The 17723-nt window shown below is 32.3% G+C and overlaps 1 protein-coding gene across 1 annotated transcript in view; it reads left to right on the forward strand.

Annotated features, from left to right (window-relative positions):
• The first annotated feature begins 4082 nt into the window (after positions 1-4082).
• The window catches only part of ft (cadherin-related tumor suppressor fat), an 84496-nt gene continuing 70855 nt past the window's right edge, over positions 4083-17723 (forward strand). Inside the window, exon 1 of the mRNA XM_085203872.1 lies at positions 4083-9624. Within this exon, the coding sequence (XP_085059998.1) occupies positions 4471-9624 (5154 nt within the window). The 5' untranslated portion in view covers positions 4083-4470. The remainder of the gene's footprint in view (positions 9625-17723) is intronic.

Genomic DNA, 17723 nt, shown 5'->3' on the forward strand with positions numbered 1-17723 from the left:
GTTACTCTACATAAAACCGTTTGCTTTTTCTTGTTGATAATATAAGAAAATATTTTTTAAACGTTCCATTTTATTTTTAATTTCAGAAATCTAATCATTAAATACTTATTTTCAAATATAATATGTTCAATGCCAGTATAGACTAAATTCAAGTAAATTTTTCTCAGAGCCATCTTTAGTAATATTGCGTCACTCAACAGTAATACGAAAGCTTTCAACCTATTAAAAAATTAAGGATGACGAATGATAAAATAGTTATTATTTTAAAATGTGTCAGCCAAAAAATTCTACTTAATGCACTTTTATTTTATAAGCTGTTTATTATATTGTTTGAGACACACTAAATTAAAAAAAATACAATATGTTAATTCATTTTAATGTAATATTCATTCACATTCATCAGTAGAGCATGTAAATAGATAATGTTCTCTAATTTAAACATTCATTTTTGCAGTTTCTTTTAATATTTTAATCTAAGATTTTAATCGCTAATGTTGTTAATCTCAGTTTTTATACTAATTTAAAGCGCCATCTCTCTTAAAAGTTGTAAGAGAACAAAAGCGTAGAGAGCGTAGAGCAACAAAAATATTAATCATTTATTTATTTTGTGTTCAAGTTAAATATACTTGAATAAACAGTTTTATGACGATAAATATATGTAGAATAGATGATAAAAATGAAAAAAAAATCTAAAAAATTGATTAATAATATTTTACCTGATTCGTTAATAGGACTATATATATTTAATTATCTAGTATATATATTTAATTATCTAGTATATTTAATTCAATATCGTATTTAACTGTAAATGTTTATAAAATAAACATTATATTTCTATAAAGAACAGCGCCATCTCTCTTGAAACAAAACAAGTAGATAAAAGCTCAAGGAGTGCGTGGAATACCACTAATTCATATTTTATTAGTGAAGATGGAGGTTTAAGGTTTTTGCATAAAGAGTTAAGCATTTTGTACTAACTTAAAATATACTTCAGAAATACAGACCGAGTAAGAACTTTTAAATAGAAATACTTTATGTAAATCAATACTAAACTGGCTACATTGAACGAAAGCAAAAATATTATCTTATCAAGTCAGTTCAGATAAAACACAGTTTGTGTGATTTTCACAAAAAAATAAGTATTTTATATGTTGATCATGAAATAACGCTAAAAGAATAAAAACTTTTTAATTAAAAAAAAACTAAACATCATAAATTAAATAATGAATGTGAAATATGAACCTTTTAAATATTACTTTTAATAACTAAGTTCTTAAATAAATGTTTTATATTATACCTAAGTAATTTTTATTCGGCGTTAGTATACATGCATTTTTCGAAAATTTAAATTACAATTGTTACTTTGCATTGTTAATTTGATTTGGTTTGTTTTTTCAATTGAGAATTCAAAGATAATTTAATAATCTTCGATTATTAATTGTTTGACGCTGACTGAAAATTACTTAAGTAAACAGTATACAAGTATAAAGTATACAGTATACATTAGTTAAAGAACTTATTTAATAAAATGAGTATTTGAAGGTATAAAACCTTAGGTATTTTTAATTTGTCTGTAATAACCTTACCAACTCACTCACTCACTCAAAAAATGATGAAGACGTAATGTCCGGTGTAGAAGAATTGATATAATATTTTTGTGTTTAATTTTTTTTTTTGCATTACACTTTTTCGGGCAGAGGCAACCTAGTGTTAAGACACTCCGTTCCACCGTTCACTCCTCCTCCACGTTCTTCGAATTCTGGAGGCATTGCGTGTTGAGTGGCAGAACTCAACGCCGCGCTTTACCTCGATACCAGAACGAAGAAATGGAAATATAAACGTAAATAAATATTTCACTTCCTCGAGTGGGAATCGAAACCACAACCGTCGCGTTACAGTCTTACCCTTGTGCCACTGCGCCACGCCTCACAATATAAAAAAAGAAGATTTTATTAAAAATTATAAGTAATTAAGGATCTTTTTGATTGTTTGTAGCTAATATTTTGGTGTCATATCGTTTTTATTGTTTTAGAAATGTTTTTGTATTACATGAAATGCAACAAAAATCTAATAAATCATATTATGTCCTGCATCAATTTATTAAAGTTTTTCTTTGATTAAAATATGTAAATATTTATTTAAAGCAAAAAAATATGAATATTTATGACAATTTGCGTAATACATAGGGATTTTTAGCTTTACGCTGTATCCCGCTAAAAGCAGAGTAGACAGGGGGAACCTGGGAACCTAGTGTTAAGACAGCCCGTATCAATTAAGACACTTCTGTTTTCCTCCATTTTATTATCCATCCATTCCGTATTTTAGAGGCATAGCCTGTTAAGTGGCGGAACTCAACGCTGCTTTTTGCCTCGACACCAGAGTTAAGTAAACGAAAATATTAATTATTTCATATTCTCCAGTGGGAAACGAGCCCACAATACGTAAGAGAAAAGAAAGATCTTTGAAACGGTAATTTTAAGTTTAAGAGCCTGGACTCCAGAATTATCAATCCTGAGCCAGCTGTTAAGCTGGAAATGAAATAACCACCAAGAATATTGAAGATCGTGCTAAGTAGAGTAAGTTGAGTCAGAAAACATATTTTGGTAACAAAAGCCGGGACTAATGCCAGGTAGTAGAAGAAGAATATCCAAAGGAAATTCAATCAGTATATTTTAATGGAATTGAGCAACAATTTTCTCTATATGGTAGGTATATATAACCTTCTGTTTCGCTGTAGTATGTTATAATTAGTTTAGTATAATAAGACGTAAAAAGTGTGTCTATTACTTCAAATACATAACGTTATTTGTTTTCCATAACCTAACGTCTGAAGTGTGTCAAATTAATCTGCTTATTATTATTTTGTATATTCCATTAAGATATCCTTGAGAATTCAATAAAAAAAGTTGTTTTTTTCTACGTTATTATATTTTTTTTTTAGTAGAACTCTTAAAAAAACTATGTTAACTAAACGAAATATATTAAAAAAGTGTTTTGTTGATTTCTTCTAAAATGCTTCTAATCTTCATAAAATTTATATGGAAACAAAACAATTAAAAAAAATATATGCAACGTATTAAGAACCTCTATGGTTTTTAATGAGTTGCGACGTTAAAAAATAAATTGTTTTTTAACGTAAGTGTAACTTACGATAATTTCTTTAGCTTAAACAATTTCCTTATACTTATACAACTTATAGGAAGATCTACAATAATCTGGAATATGTTATATATTCAATTTCCGTTAATACAAAAATTATACAAAACTTTGTTGCACAAATTTTACTAAAGTTTTGTGTAATGTAATGCAAATTTTGTAACAAAAATTTAAAATCATAAAATGTGCAAGAAATGTGGTAACGAGATTGTCATTTACTTTGAATGTTATGCTTCTTGATTAGGGTTAAAATTAAGCTTTGAATAATCATAATACAGGATAAGGATATTTTAGATCAATTTTATGCTCTAGTCATTATAGTAGTAGAGCACCTACTTACTACAACAAAAGTAAAAAAAAATACAAAAGATCTTCTTTATAGCTATATGATCAAATAATAAACAATTTGAATAATAAAATTTATTAAAATTAGCGCAATCTTCTATCGATATCTTAACAATTTGTGGGTATAAATACACTTTTTCTTACGAAAGCGAATTACTCGTATAAAAGACATCAACGCGTTTAATTGTTATTTTTATACTATTTGTTGTTTTTGAAATTTATGAATATGAATTTTATTTTTACAAATTGATAAAAATTTAAAGAATACATTTTTTGGCACGTGTATTTACAAATTGTATACAAAATTACATATTATAAATTATATAACTTATAACTAAAACTGTAAAAATATATTTATCAGATCAATCAGATTTGATAAATATATTTTTACTTTAACATTTTTATAAAATTTCATATTTTTGAATAAGAGATAGAGCAATCCTTGAGCGGCCATTATCTCTACATCATCGTCCCGCAACCAGTCGAAGCTCTAAAGTTGCGGGGACCGATCGAGGGGAGGTTGCGGGGCGGCCGGTAAGCCTCCGCCCGCCAGTAACGTGGTTAGCGCGACGCGATACACTTGCCGTTATTGCTACGAATTCGAAACGTTATTGTGATATAAACTTAAACTTGAAGTGAAATTTTACTGTGATATTTTTTCAAAAAACAAATTGAAACATAATCTATTGATATATACATATATGTCTTAGATAATTTATGAAAATATTAAGTTGTAACTGGTGTTGATTGTGAGTGTCACGTGTGTTTACGGATAAATGTGACGGTGTAAGCGCAACGGCGGGTCGCACTTTCTGTGAGATATTTGTGTTCGCTTAGGTCGTTGCGGCCATGTTGCATACCTGAAACGAGTGAGTGCGCGACACTGCGCGAACGGGACACAGTAAGCTTCATATTCGAAGCTTATTATTGCTGCAGGAGAATTAAGCTGGCGATGTTGTCTACAGTCTCATGACCAGGATGGGGCGGTGGCACGTGGTGCTGGTCGCGCTGGCGCTGCTCACCGGCGCAGGCGCTAGCGCCGCCGCCGAACAGATGCAATCTCGTGCCGTAGACACTGGCGTTGATCTTCGCGTGCCAGAAGCTCAGCCTATTGGAACTATTGTTGGAAGAATTCCAATTAAGCCTGGTTTTACTTATCGCTTTAATGAACCACCAAAAGAGTTCATTCTAGATTCAGTGTCTGGTGAAATTAAAACGAATATGATTCTTGATCGTGAAAGTGTAGATCGTTATGCGTTCGTTGTTTTATCGAGTCAGCCCACATATCCTATAGAAGTAAGAATTCGAGTAACGGACGTAAACGATAATAACCCTGAGTTTCCAGAACCTGTTATAGCTGTTGCGTTTTCGGAGAGTGCGGCTCCAGGAACAAAATTGCTGCTAGATGCAGCAACTGATAACGATTTAGGTGAAAATGGAATTACTAACGATTACAGAATAATGGATGGAGATAACGAAGGAAAATTTAGATTAAACGTAACAGTTAATCCTAGTGGACAAACGTCTTATTTACATTTGGAGACCACAGGGAAATTGGACAGAGAAACTACAGATTTTTACATTTTAAATATATCAGCACGTGATGGTGGTAATCCATCTAAATACGGGTATCTGCAAGTAAATGTTTCTATCTTAGATGTAAATGACAATCCTCCTATTTTTGATCAAAGTGATTTTTCCGTATCTCTAAATGAAAGTGTACCTCTAGGGACTACAGTTCTTAAAGTTACAGCTACAGATAGTGATTTAGGTGATAACAGCAAAATAACATATGAAGTGACTGATACAGAAAAACAATTTGCAGTGGACCCCGAATCTGGTGTGATAACTACGACAAAAAAATTAAATTGTCCAAAATATTGTAGTAATACAACGTGCAATATGACGTGTGTCCTTACTGTTATAGCAAAAGATCATGGTTCTCCCCGTCAGGATGCACGCACATATGTAACTGTCAATCTTATAGATGCTAATGACCATGATCCTGTGATTACTTTTACTTATGTACCTCCAACGGCTAACTTTGCAACTGTGGATGAAAATGCTAAAAATGGATCTCTTGTAGCTGCTATTACTGTAACTGATTTAGATGCTGGTCTTAATGGCATTACAAGTGTGAAAATAATTTCGGGCAATGAGTTGAATCATTTTCGATTGGAAAATTCAAGCAGTGTATATATTGTTCACGTCAATGGTATTTTAGATAGAGAAGAAATAAGTAAATATAATTTGACAGTCGTGGCCACTGATAGAGGAGTTCCAGCTAGAACCGCTACATCTTTCCTTGTAATACATGTTAATGACGTCAATGATCATGAGCCAGTATTTGAAAAATCTGAATATTCTGCTGTTTTAAGTGAATTGGCACCTGCAGGAACTTATGTTGCTGGTATAACAGCCTCTGATGAAGATTCTGGAGTGAATGCTGAAATTTATTATGATTTTTACGATGGTAACCAACAGCAATGGTTTTCGATAGATCACTTAACAGGTTTAGTTATAACAAGGTCCACGTTGGATAGAGAAGTTCAAGGAACTGTTGATTTAAACGTATCAGCACGTGATGGAGGACCAAACCCAAAATGGGCCTATACAAGGTTAAAAATAACAATACTTGATGAGAATGATGAGGCGCCCTCTTTTCCTCAAAATCAAATAAACGCCACAATTCTTGAGAATATGCAACCTATTAAAGAAATATTAATATTGACAGCTTCAGACTACGACCAAGGTACAAATGGATCGGTATCGTACTATTTGTCTCCCAGTGTCGACAGAAAGTATCCAAATACATTTACATTAGATCCAATAACGGGACAGTTAAGTACAGTAACTGAGCTGGATAGAGAAAAAAATTCTCAATACGAAATTCAAGTAATTGCAAAAGATCAAGGATATCCACCGCAGTCATCAACAGCAACAATATATCTTAAGGTCTTTGACATTAACGACAACGATCCCAGTTTTTATCCTCAAAGATATTTTGAAAGTATACGAGAAGATACAGCTCTTGGATCTACAGTACTGCAAGTTAACGCATTCGACCTTGATGAGGGAGACAACGCAAAAATTACATACAAGCTTGAGAGTGGTGGTGACGGATATTTTGAAATTGAGCCACAAACTGGTAATATTATTTTACAAAAAGATTTTCGTAAAGCCCAAAAACCACTTTACTCTCTTCGTATATCTTGTAAAGATAAAGGTCAAAGACGAGCTTCTGATGATGCAATTGTTGAAATAATAAATGCTTCTTATCGCAAAAATTTAGACTTTGAAGGATACAATGGTTATAATTTCAGAATAGTGGAAGATGAAGGTACATTGAAACCTGAAATAGGTCGATTCGTTGGAAAAGTCAGTACAAAAACATTAAGTGAATCAATATCTTATTTCGTTCTGGATGGAGATCCTAAACATATTTTTAAAATAGATGAAAAAAGTGGCACTATAACAAATGAGTTGAATATAGACCGTGAAGATAAAATGACTTATCACCTTAAAGTAATGGCAAAAAGTGGCCAAGCATTTGGATTCACGACTGTAAATATTTCAGTATTAGATGTGAATGACAATTATCCATTTTTTATTGAAGGTAAAGACGATATTTATATCCCAGAAAATATGGCAGTTGGTCAAGAAGTTTATTTTGCTAGAGCAACAGATCGTGATTCTGGATCTAATCGCACTGTTTCTTATACATTAACTTATAATCCAGAAAATTATTTTAGAATATCGGAAACCACCGGAGTCATATATTTGAATACAGCAATTGTCAGTGAACCGAGTACTGTATTAGCTGTAGAAGTTACCGCTTCAGATAATGGGAAACCAGTCCTATCTACAAAGCATACAATATCCGCAATTGTAACTGATGTTAATGACCACACTCCAGTATTTGATCATACTTCTTATGAAACGTCATTGCTAGAATCAACATTAGTAAACACTAGATTTTTTGCTATTTCTGCTTCTGATGCTGATCTGGGACTAAATGGCAAGATATCTTATTCTATTATTGAAGGTAATACAGATGAAAAATTTGGAATATTTCCAGATGGATATCTTTATGTAAAGAGTTCTTTAGATAGAGAAGAACGTGATTATTATTCTTTAACATTAGTAGCTTCAGATTATGGAAAACCTCCAAGATCTTCACAAGTGCCAGTTGTTATTCACGTATTGGATGAAAATGATAATAGTCCACAATTTACAAATACCACTTTCATATTTAAAATTAAAGAGAATGAACCACCTGACACTTTTGTAGGAAAGTTGACAGCAACAGATAAAGATATAGGTCGTAACGCCGAATTAACTTTTAGTTTACCTATTGCACAAAACGATTTCAGAATAGACTCTAGAAATGGCTTTATCAAAACGTTAAAATATTTTGACAGAGAAAGCTTGTTTTCGAGTACAGGTCAAAATTATATAACTTTAACAGTCACTGTAAGTGACAATGGTAAAGTTAAATTGTCGGATTCAGTCAGAGTTACTATCTTTGTAACAGATGTTAATGATAATGCTCCTGTATTTATGAGAACACCATATAAAATTGAAGTATCTGAAGGAGCTGTCGTAGGGGCTTCTGTTATGAGAGTATATTCTTCAGATGCTGATGAAGGCTTAAATGGAGATATATATTATAAGTTAAAAGGTGGTGATGACATGGGAAAATTTATGTTGGATGAAGCGACAGGACAATTATTTATCAATAGAGCTTTAGATAGAGAAACTACCGATCGATATCAGTTAACAGTTATTGCGCATGATTCAGGCCAAGACTTAAAACTCACTTCAACGACAACAATAGAAGTGGAAGTTCTTGATGAGAACGATAATGCTCCTATATTTACTCAATCTCAATTGAAGGTTTCAGTACTAGAGACAGAACCAATAAATAGAAAAATTATGCAATTTCACGCAACAGATGCTGATTTAGGTATAAACAATGAAGTACAATATTTTATTTCATCAGGGAATAGGAAAGAAACCTTTTTTATCGACAGTTATTCCGGGGAACTATTTTTACATAAACATTTAGATTATGAAGACTTAACTGCTTATATTCTAAATATTACTGCTACTGATAATGGAAATCCAACTTTGTCATCAAGTATTCCATTTACCGTCAATGTTATTGACGCTAATGATAATGCACCTATTTTTACAAATACAGCAATAGTTAGACAAATACGAGAAGGCATTCCCACACATACTCCTATAGTGACAGTTACAGCTGAAGATCCAGACTCTGGGTTGAATGGTAAAGTTTATTATTCAATTAAGCATCAGGATCCCAAAGATAATAAACGACATTTTGCAATAAATAATGTAACTGGTGTTATACACACATTATTACCAATTGATAGAGAAAATATTGATACATTCAGAATTACTGTGGTTGCATATGATAGAGCAGAACCAGCATCTTCAAGGCTCTCTGCAGAGAAACTAGTCACAGTTATCGTTGAAGATATTAATGACAATGCACCTGTTTTTGTATCTATGAACGCTGCAGTTATAAACTCTGCCAGATTGGGTAGAAGTGTTAATCGTGGAATATTTATAATGAATATCTTGGCTCGTGATCTTGACTCTGGAACCAATGGACTTGTGACTTACAAATTAATTCATGGTGGAAATGATATGTTTGACTTGCATAGAAGCAATGGTGCTTTAACACTACGATATCCTCCTGCTACGCCTGATGCGAGGTGGAATCTAGTAATAAAGGCGACAGATGAAGCTGTGCTAAGTGAGCAAAGAAGTACTGAAACGTATCTGACGGTTATCATGGGTGGAACGGAGTTAGAAGGCATTACATGGACAAATGTCGGATCAGTGTCTGTGGCAGAAAACGAACCAGCAGGGACAGCAGTGTTAAATATGACTAATAACTTTAAACTTGGTTTAGAATATTACATAGTTAATGTAACTGGTGATAACAAACAAGTAGATAGATTATTTGACATAGATTCGTCGTTAGGTATTTTGTCTACGTCAGTTTCATTGGACAGAGAAGCCGGGGCGGACAGATATGAAGTAGAAATATGTGCCGTGTCCTCTTCTTCGCCGTTGCAGTCTACAACAACTAAGGTAAACATAGTCAATTATTATATACGAACATCAGAACACACTTGTTATTTAAACTTGTTTTGTTGTAAAAAGAAAAGGATATACATATAGACTTTTTATATATTCTTTGCTCTAGATACTCACAAAAAGGAAATAAAAATAGGATATTTTTAGTAAAATTTCCATAAAATTAATACAACCGATTTAATAATTGTAAACCTAAACAAATAATAGAAAAACTTCCAGGGTCTTAAATTTTCGTTGCTCATATAAAATACAAGTTAAAAATAGAAGACCTTAGACATGTCTCGATCCAAGTTTACTTGTAAGAATGTGGGTAAGCTTTAGTTATTATTTAAAAGCGGGCAATCCAATTAACTTCGCACAATCGTCGGTAGAAGACAAAACATCAGCACCGTACTGTTGTTAAAATAAAAATAAATTAAAATCGAATGCTCGTTAGCGGACGTCGGCTGGAGACTCTAATCGAAAACTCTAAATTAAAGATAAGCTGTGTCTCACAACGATATCTTAACATTCGTTCTGAAACCTTCTAAAGATTAAATGAAACACGAATTTTATTTGTAATTTAATCAATAAATATAACACATATTACCAGTACTATTTACATTTACAAGTTATTGTCACATTATATTATTACAATATTTACAATTTATTCTTTTTAAATGCATTCGTATATGGTATTGATAAGGATAATATTGACGGTACTATTTTATTATGTTTTAAGTAATAAAAAAAGGCCGTCGTGGCGCAGCGGCACAAGGGTGTGACTGTAACGCGGAGGTTATGGGTTCGTTCCCCACTTGAGGAAGTGCAATATTTTATTTACGTTTATATTTCCATATCTTGGTATCGAGGCAAAATGCGGCGTTGAGTTTAAAAGAACAAATAAAGAGAATAAGACTTTCATGACAGTGAGTAGTCTATAGTGGAATAAATACCTTAAACTTAACTTTAAACTTTAACTAAAAAAGTTACCGTCCCATCTGACCATACAATTTTAAGAAAATAATATATTATTGTAAAATTTGCACATAATTCTTCTTAATGCAGTAGAGCATCTACTGCATTAATTCTTCATGCATCTTTATTTTTCTCATATTTAAATAGCTAATTAAATAGAGGACAGACAAGATTATGTAAAAACGAAATCTCTCAATATTGTTATGAAATCTAATAGTATTCTTTATCTATGCCAGATTTTTAAAAAGCCCTCGTCGCGAAGGCCTCACAATTTTTTCATATGTGTATGTAAATACACATGTTATTTTTATAAAATTACGCACACATTCTGCTACGGTCTGCTGCTTAGCAATAAAACGTTCTGTATCCAATCTTTTATCACATATACTGTTTGATTCAGTATATATTTATTAAAATATATTTAGTGTTAACAATAAAGGAGACAGAGTTCGATTCGCTCCAGAAAATGAAATATTTATTATTTTCATTCTTTCAGCGTCGAATCAAAGCGCAGCGTTGAGTTCTGCCACTCAATACGCAATACTTTCATTTGGTGGAAAGTGGGGAGCGGAGTGACTTAACACTTAGAATAAACAAAATGTTTTACTTAAAATAAAAAAAATGTTTTACAGGTAACAGAAATCACAAAGCTTAAATAAAACTTTGAGCATCAGATCCAGTTTTTTCGCTTACACAATCCGAATTCCAAATATCTTATTTAATCGTAAGGCTGTTGACCGTTAAGTGCTAAGTGTCACTCTTTATACTCACTTTATTCTGATATACTGATGTTGTGCACACATTTAGACTTCTAAAACGAGATATTTTATGGTTTTCGATTTTAATATTTTATTAAAAGTATAATATATTAAATTTTATATATTTTTTAAATATAACTGAATTATTTATATATTATTTCATAAAAATATAATATATTTGTTATAAATTTACAATAAATAAAAATAACATTCCATCTTAATTAATTAATCTTTTTATTATGTTATATTACACGTACTTTATTGCCCATAATTATGATTAAGTGTTAAAATTGCACCAATACGTACCGTCGTTAAGTAAACCTGTAGGTACTCGTAACAGCCGCCTGCACCTGCCGGCTAGAGATCTTTAAATCTCCTAAAGGTATTTTAAGTATCCTCACTAAGGAATCATAGTTTTTCTTAGAAAATGCAACCTCCTATATTTAACTCTGTTATAATATCATTTAGTTGTATATAGGGATGAGTAATAAATATAAATAAAAAACTCTCAAGAGCCCTAACTAAACTGAAAATTTTTATATACTTTATTTACACCTTTTTATATATTTATATCTTAGTTGTGTAGAACTTTATTTACATAGTTATATATTTTTTTAACTTCACACTGTAATCTGTACGTAGCAGGGTAGACAGATGGAACCCGTTCTCTAGTTTCTCTCCAATTCTAGAAGCTTGCTTGTTCAGTGGCGGGACTCAAAGCCACGCTTTGCTTCGTTACCAAAGCGAAAAAACAAAAATATTAAATATTTAATTCCTTCGAGGGATAATCGAACCTACAACCTGTCGCGTTCACAGTCACACAAATTGGCCCCAGTTGTACAATTGGTAAAATTTAAAACATTGAAATATAATAAATAGCGAGATTTAAAATATTTTTTGGTAAATTCTATATGAGAGTGACTATCAACTGACATCGAAAGCGCATTAGGGCGCCAGGCCGCATTCCCTCGTCTGATTTATGCACATGCTCCCGAGCGGGCATAGGCGGTAGGCACCCGCCTTAATGAACGTACAAGTTACGTTACGTATACTGTGAAATAGCTTTCATTATTTCACGCCAATACTTATAGTGTTGTGACTGCTCATTTAGCATTGCGGCTTTGGTATGGAAAAACTGTATAATTTATTATGCAATTACATGTTTATATCCCAAAAAAAATATTTACTATTATTTCTACCAGAGGCAGAAAGTGTGGGTTCGATGTCCATTCGAGGAAATGAAATGTTTAATATTTCCATTATCTTCAGTCTGCTGTCAAGGCAATGCGTGGCGTTGAGTTCCGCTATTCAACACGCAATCCCTCCAGAATTCTTCGAAAAATGGAGAACGGAATGTTTTAATACTAGGTGCAAGAAAGCGTCACGATAAAAAATACTTTTTCTACATACTATACCTAGCTCAGTCGAACGAATTGTTTTTTTAAAGCCAATTTGGTATTAAATTGTCGAATATGTATATAAATAACTACGCGAAGATAATTTTAGCATATAGAGTGGTTTGAAAAGCTTAAATCTTGTATTTATATTTTAAAATATTAACGTTTCAGTCTTATCAACGAATTTATTGGATAAGATGGACGCGTTCGTTGAAAGGAGACTACGTACTTTAAATCAGCATTTATTTTAACGTAAATGCGTCTAATGCGTTTTGAAGCACAACTGATAACGAATTTGGGTGGCGCGTACCCTAAAAGCCTTATCGACGACAAAGTCACTTACGTACCTTCAGGTAGGATAAGAATTATAGACAAGTATCACTTCGACGTATTTGTTAGCCTTTTTTTGAAACTCCCACTTACTACCCGGTAGAGCCTCCGTGATTTGATTCAACAGTATGTAAATTATTTGCTTAAATCTTTTTTTTAGCATCATACTGTATATCGCATATAGCAAGGTAGGCAGAGGGAACCTACTGCAAAGACTCCTGGTACCTACGCAAAAAAAATTGAATCGAGAAATTGGCGGAAAGTGGGGAACAGAGTGTCTTAGCAATAGGTTCCACCTACTATGCTATGTGCGGGATAAAGTGTGAAGACGAGTTGGTCTGATGATGATGTTTAAAGCACGAAAAAAATCGTATTTTTTTTTATTATATTATTTATCTTTTTGTGTTTTTCTAAAGCGTATAAAGTACATTATATTTCTTACTTTATACCGCTTGTGAGATCGACTTAGAAAATCATTACTTTAAGAGAGAGTTGATTGAGTCGACCTGTTGATACAGTGTGTTCCAATTTGAAATTAGAAACATTGCTCGAGTTAAATCATAGATTATGAACGTGTTAAATTATCTTGCTACAAGTTAAGACTGATCGATTTAAATATGTTTACATTTTTTTATAAGAAACGTTAAGAAATTGTTACAATTTATTTATGTTGATAGCATTAAGTAACAAACGTATAAGAACTTCGACGTTTTTCGAGAGGCGCGAGTACTAATCTCTTTACTTTCAAATTTTAATACGTTTCGGAAATAGCATTTTTCTTTCATCAATGTGGTTGGTTATTCCACTTTGAAAATATATATTATAAAAATATATAATATATATTATAAATTGTTTACATTTCATTCGATATTATATATTCTATGCTTATTATCAGCTCGTCTTCACACAAATTATATTTCAAATCAATAAAGACAGACGAATAGTTCTTTTTTCATTAAATATTTACCACTAATCACGCTTATTATCAAAGCTTTGAACATTTCTATACATAACCGTTATAAGATCCTCAGAGGACGTCGTTAGTTTTCTGTTTAAAACTAGTTATTTTGTATGATTAGGCAGTATTTAAATGAACAAACACCACGTTAAACATTTTAATATAATGTGTATATTCAAAATTATACACTTTTTATAGCCATTACTTATCTTAATGTTTTTAACAATTCACTACGAATAAAAAAAAAATATAAAGACATTTTTCTCCAATCGCGTCCATTTCATAGAGCTATTTTACAATAACCGGTTTTTTGGTAAATTCCATACCTATTACTAAAAGCGAGTATCTTGGTTTTATTAATTTTAGTATGTATAAATATATTATGTTATTTACGTACCTACATCTTATAAAAAAGAACACGTGTTTTATAATATTTTAATTATTATTTATTCAAAACATGTATTCATATTTGCAAATACATATTTTTGTAACTGTAATCAAAATATTATAATAGATCTTTCCCCAACAGTCTAAAGTGCTCGCTTTCTTATCATTTCTGAGTGCGTTTACCATTCGAACCTGACCTACCCGTCTTCCCCACTCCCTTCGGTGGAACCTAAGCGGGGGGAGATACTCATGACAGTCACAGGTCTACTTCCGCTGGACCCTTGTCTTCCTATGTGTGCTTCAACGAAGCAAAACCTGTTCCTAGTAAGTTGATGTACGTCATACATACATATGTTGTTTGTGTACCGCTAGCTATATGCATTATGACTTGTATACCATTGGCAAAGGCGTACTTATCGACTTTATTAGATATACTATATCATTAATTTATTTAGGATGCTGACTGCCCGATAACTTAATAAGCAGAATGGAAGACAAGTGCGCATAGGTTGGCAGCGCGTCGTTTATTTATGTTGGTAGTATTGTAGAAGCTAAGCGAGTTTAGGATCTGTGCGTCGCGTGAGAGAGGAAAGTCGCTTTACTAGAGCGACATCGCGTCCGTTAATTTACTGTGCGCGATTCGTTGCAATAACAGCGCTACTTGAAACTTTAAACTTTTATCCGGCTCACGGTTGCCATTGTATTTTTAATGAAGTAATAATTCAAGTATTATATTCTCTTTGAAACATAAGAAAGTAAATAAAAGCCTTTCGTTAAGCAGAGTGAGCTGATGTTCTTCAATTGCCAGCTTTTCATACATAAGCTATGAATATAGTTTTACGTCGAGGTTAGTATGTAAAGCAATTTATTTCAATTTTGACTTACAAGCAAGTAAAATGTTTTAAACTTTACACAAGTCCAACATTAAATACTAAGCAAAATATTATGTTATAGAAATATATTTTATTATTTTTTATATATCACAGATACAAAATTTTAAGATATAATTTTTATATTATAATATATATATGACTTGAAAGCAGTATTTATGCTGAACCTTTTTGGATGGCATTTGCCAATAGCTATTAAATGATCATTACTGCCACCTGTAAGTTAGGGCTCGCCTTACGCCTCCGCGACGTTTTAGCGCAAAATTGATTCCTCGATGCTATCTAACCTCCCGAGGGAATTGTGGATAAATAAATACTTTAGTATATCTCCAGAGATCAGAGACAGGCCGGAGTTACGGCACGCCGGATATATTATTGCATTTTAATTCCACAGCCGGCACACCTCCGTAGTGATGCGATTTAACATGATTTAATGACTTATTGTATACAATTATAGATTTTTTAAATTTCGGTTATAGTTTTAAGGCGTAATGTGCTTTACGTGTTCCGCCCATATCTGATCTTGATTTCACGAGCTACTAAAGTAAGCTAAGTTTTAGTTTTGAAAAATCTAAGCTTAAAAATCTCGATGTACTTGATAAATGTTAATTGATTATTTTGAAGTGATACGAGCTTTTATCACAATAGTGAACATAAGTAGAACAAAATATATGTTTTAGTATTTTTGTTTAAGAGAATCTCGGTACCAAATGTTAAGACAGTCCGTTCCCATTGAGGCATTCGTTTTGTTTGGCGGAGTTCAACGCCGCGCTTTGCCTCGCTACGACAGCAAGAAATTATATAAAAGAATATTTTCGTTTTTGAGTGGTAATGTTCCTTATTTAGCAAAGTTTATTGCAAGTATTTAGGATAAGACATTCGTTTCCTCTGAACAGCACCCAATGCTTATAAATGTCGTATAGAACGATATATCTTTCAGTACATTTTATATGTATCTCAGAAGAAGTAACTTTACTTAGATAATTAATAATTACTTTTATTGAACTTTATTAATGGTTCGCTCTGCCTACCCTGTTATATCTCGAATAAAGAGTGAAGCTATAAAAAATATTATAATATGAATTAAATAATATAATTACCGTTTATACCAATGCTATTCTATACTTCGCATAAATAAATATTTTAATAACAGTTGCTGTGCTCTACATGTAAATTATAAGCTTATAAGTTTAATAAATGAACTAATACATACATTTACAATGTTCGTGCCGATCGGAGATTTTCAATAGCTATGTTGCTTGGGTTATAGGATAGGCGTCTTGCTTTAGGCGTTCTAAACTAAATAATGAGTATTGAATTAATTATTGTGCTCCCTTATTTTATTCTACTGAATGAAATCAATATGAATTGACAAAAATATATAACAATTATAATTAAATCGGCTATGTACCTATGTGTGTACAAAATGTGAGTGTAAACGCAACAGGTTGTGGATTCGATCCCCACTCGAGGAAATGAAATATTTAATATTCATTATAATTTAATTTCTTCGCTCTGATGTCGAGGTAAAGCACGGCATTGAGTTTCGCCACGTAATGCCTCTAGAATTGGGCGAAAAATGGAGAACGGAGTGTCTTAACACTAGGTTCCCAATGCCTATCTGTAAAAAAAATCATTCTTATAAAGTAATATCCTTTTCAATAATTTCTTAAATTAATCTACAACCATAAAAGTCTCTCTTTTAATCAAAAAAACTTCTCCATACCGCTAATACAAATATAAACCAGCAACGAGAGCGGAGCCGAGACTAATTGCTAGATAAATAATATAGAGAATTAAATTTATAAAGTAAGAAATTAATTAACATTAAGCTGGCTGGTCATTTATTTATTCTTTGAAGTACAACTCTCAATTAGCCCTTTAACACTCGAGGTCATACGATAAAATGTAAGCAATATAGAGAGCGAGCAGATTCTCACCTTTCGCGGCAAAATCTCGTTTAGGTACATCGATAAAAGTTGCAAAATGCAAATGGCCCTAGTGAAATGTTAAGAATCTTACACCCACATGGATTATTTACTGTTATCTCCTACAGAATATAATTTAAGTATATATTTTTATTATCTTCACGCTGTATCCCGCACACAGCTGGGTAGGCAGAGGAAACCTAGTGATAAGACACTCCGTTCCCCACTTTCTGCCGAATTCTGGAGGCATTGCGTGTTGAGTGGCAGAACTCGACACCAGAGCGAAGAAATGGAAATATAAACGTAAATAAATATTTCACTTCCTCGAGTGGCGATGAACCCACAACCGTCGCGTTACAGTCACACCCTTGTGCCGCTGCGCCAAGACAGCCTCAAAAGTATATGATATTTTAATTTTATCCCAGAAAGTGGAGAGAACGTTCATTAACTTATTAGTTATGTGGAGAAAAGAATGGTAATATAATTGG

The sequence above is a fragment of the Heliconius melpomene genome, chromosome 19, assembly GCF_056956725.1.
Source record: "Heliconius melpomene rosina isolate 202511_hmr_F chromosome 19, ASM5695672v1, whole genome shotgun sequence".
NCBI lineage: Eukaryota > Metazoa > Arthropoda > Insecta > Lepidoptera > Nymphalidae > Heliconius > Heliconius melpomene.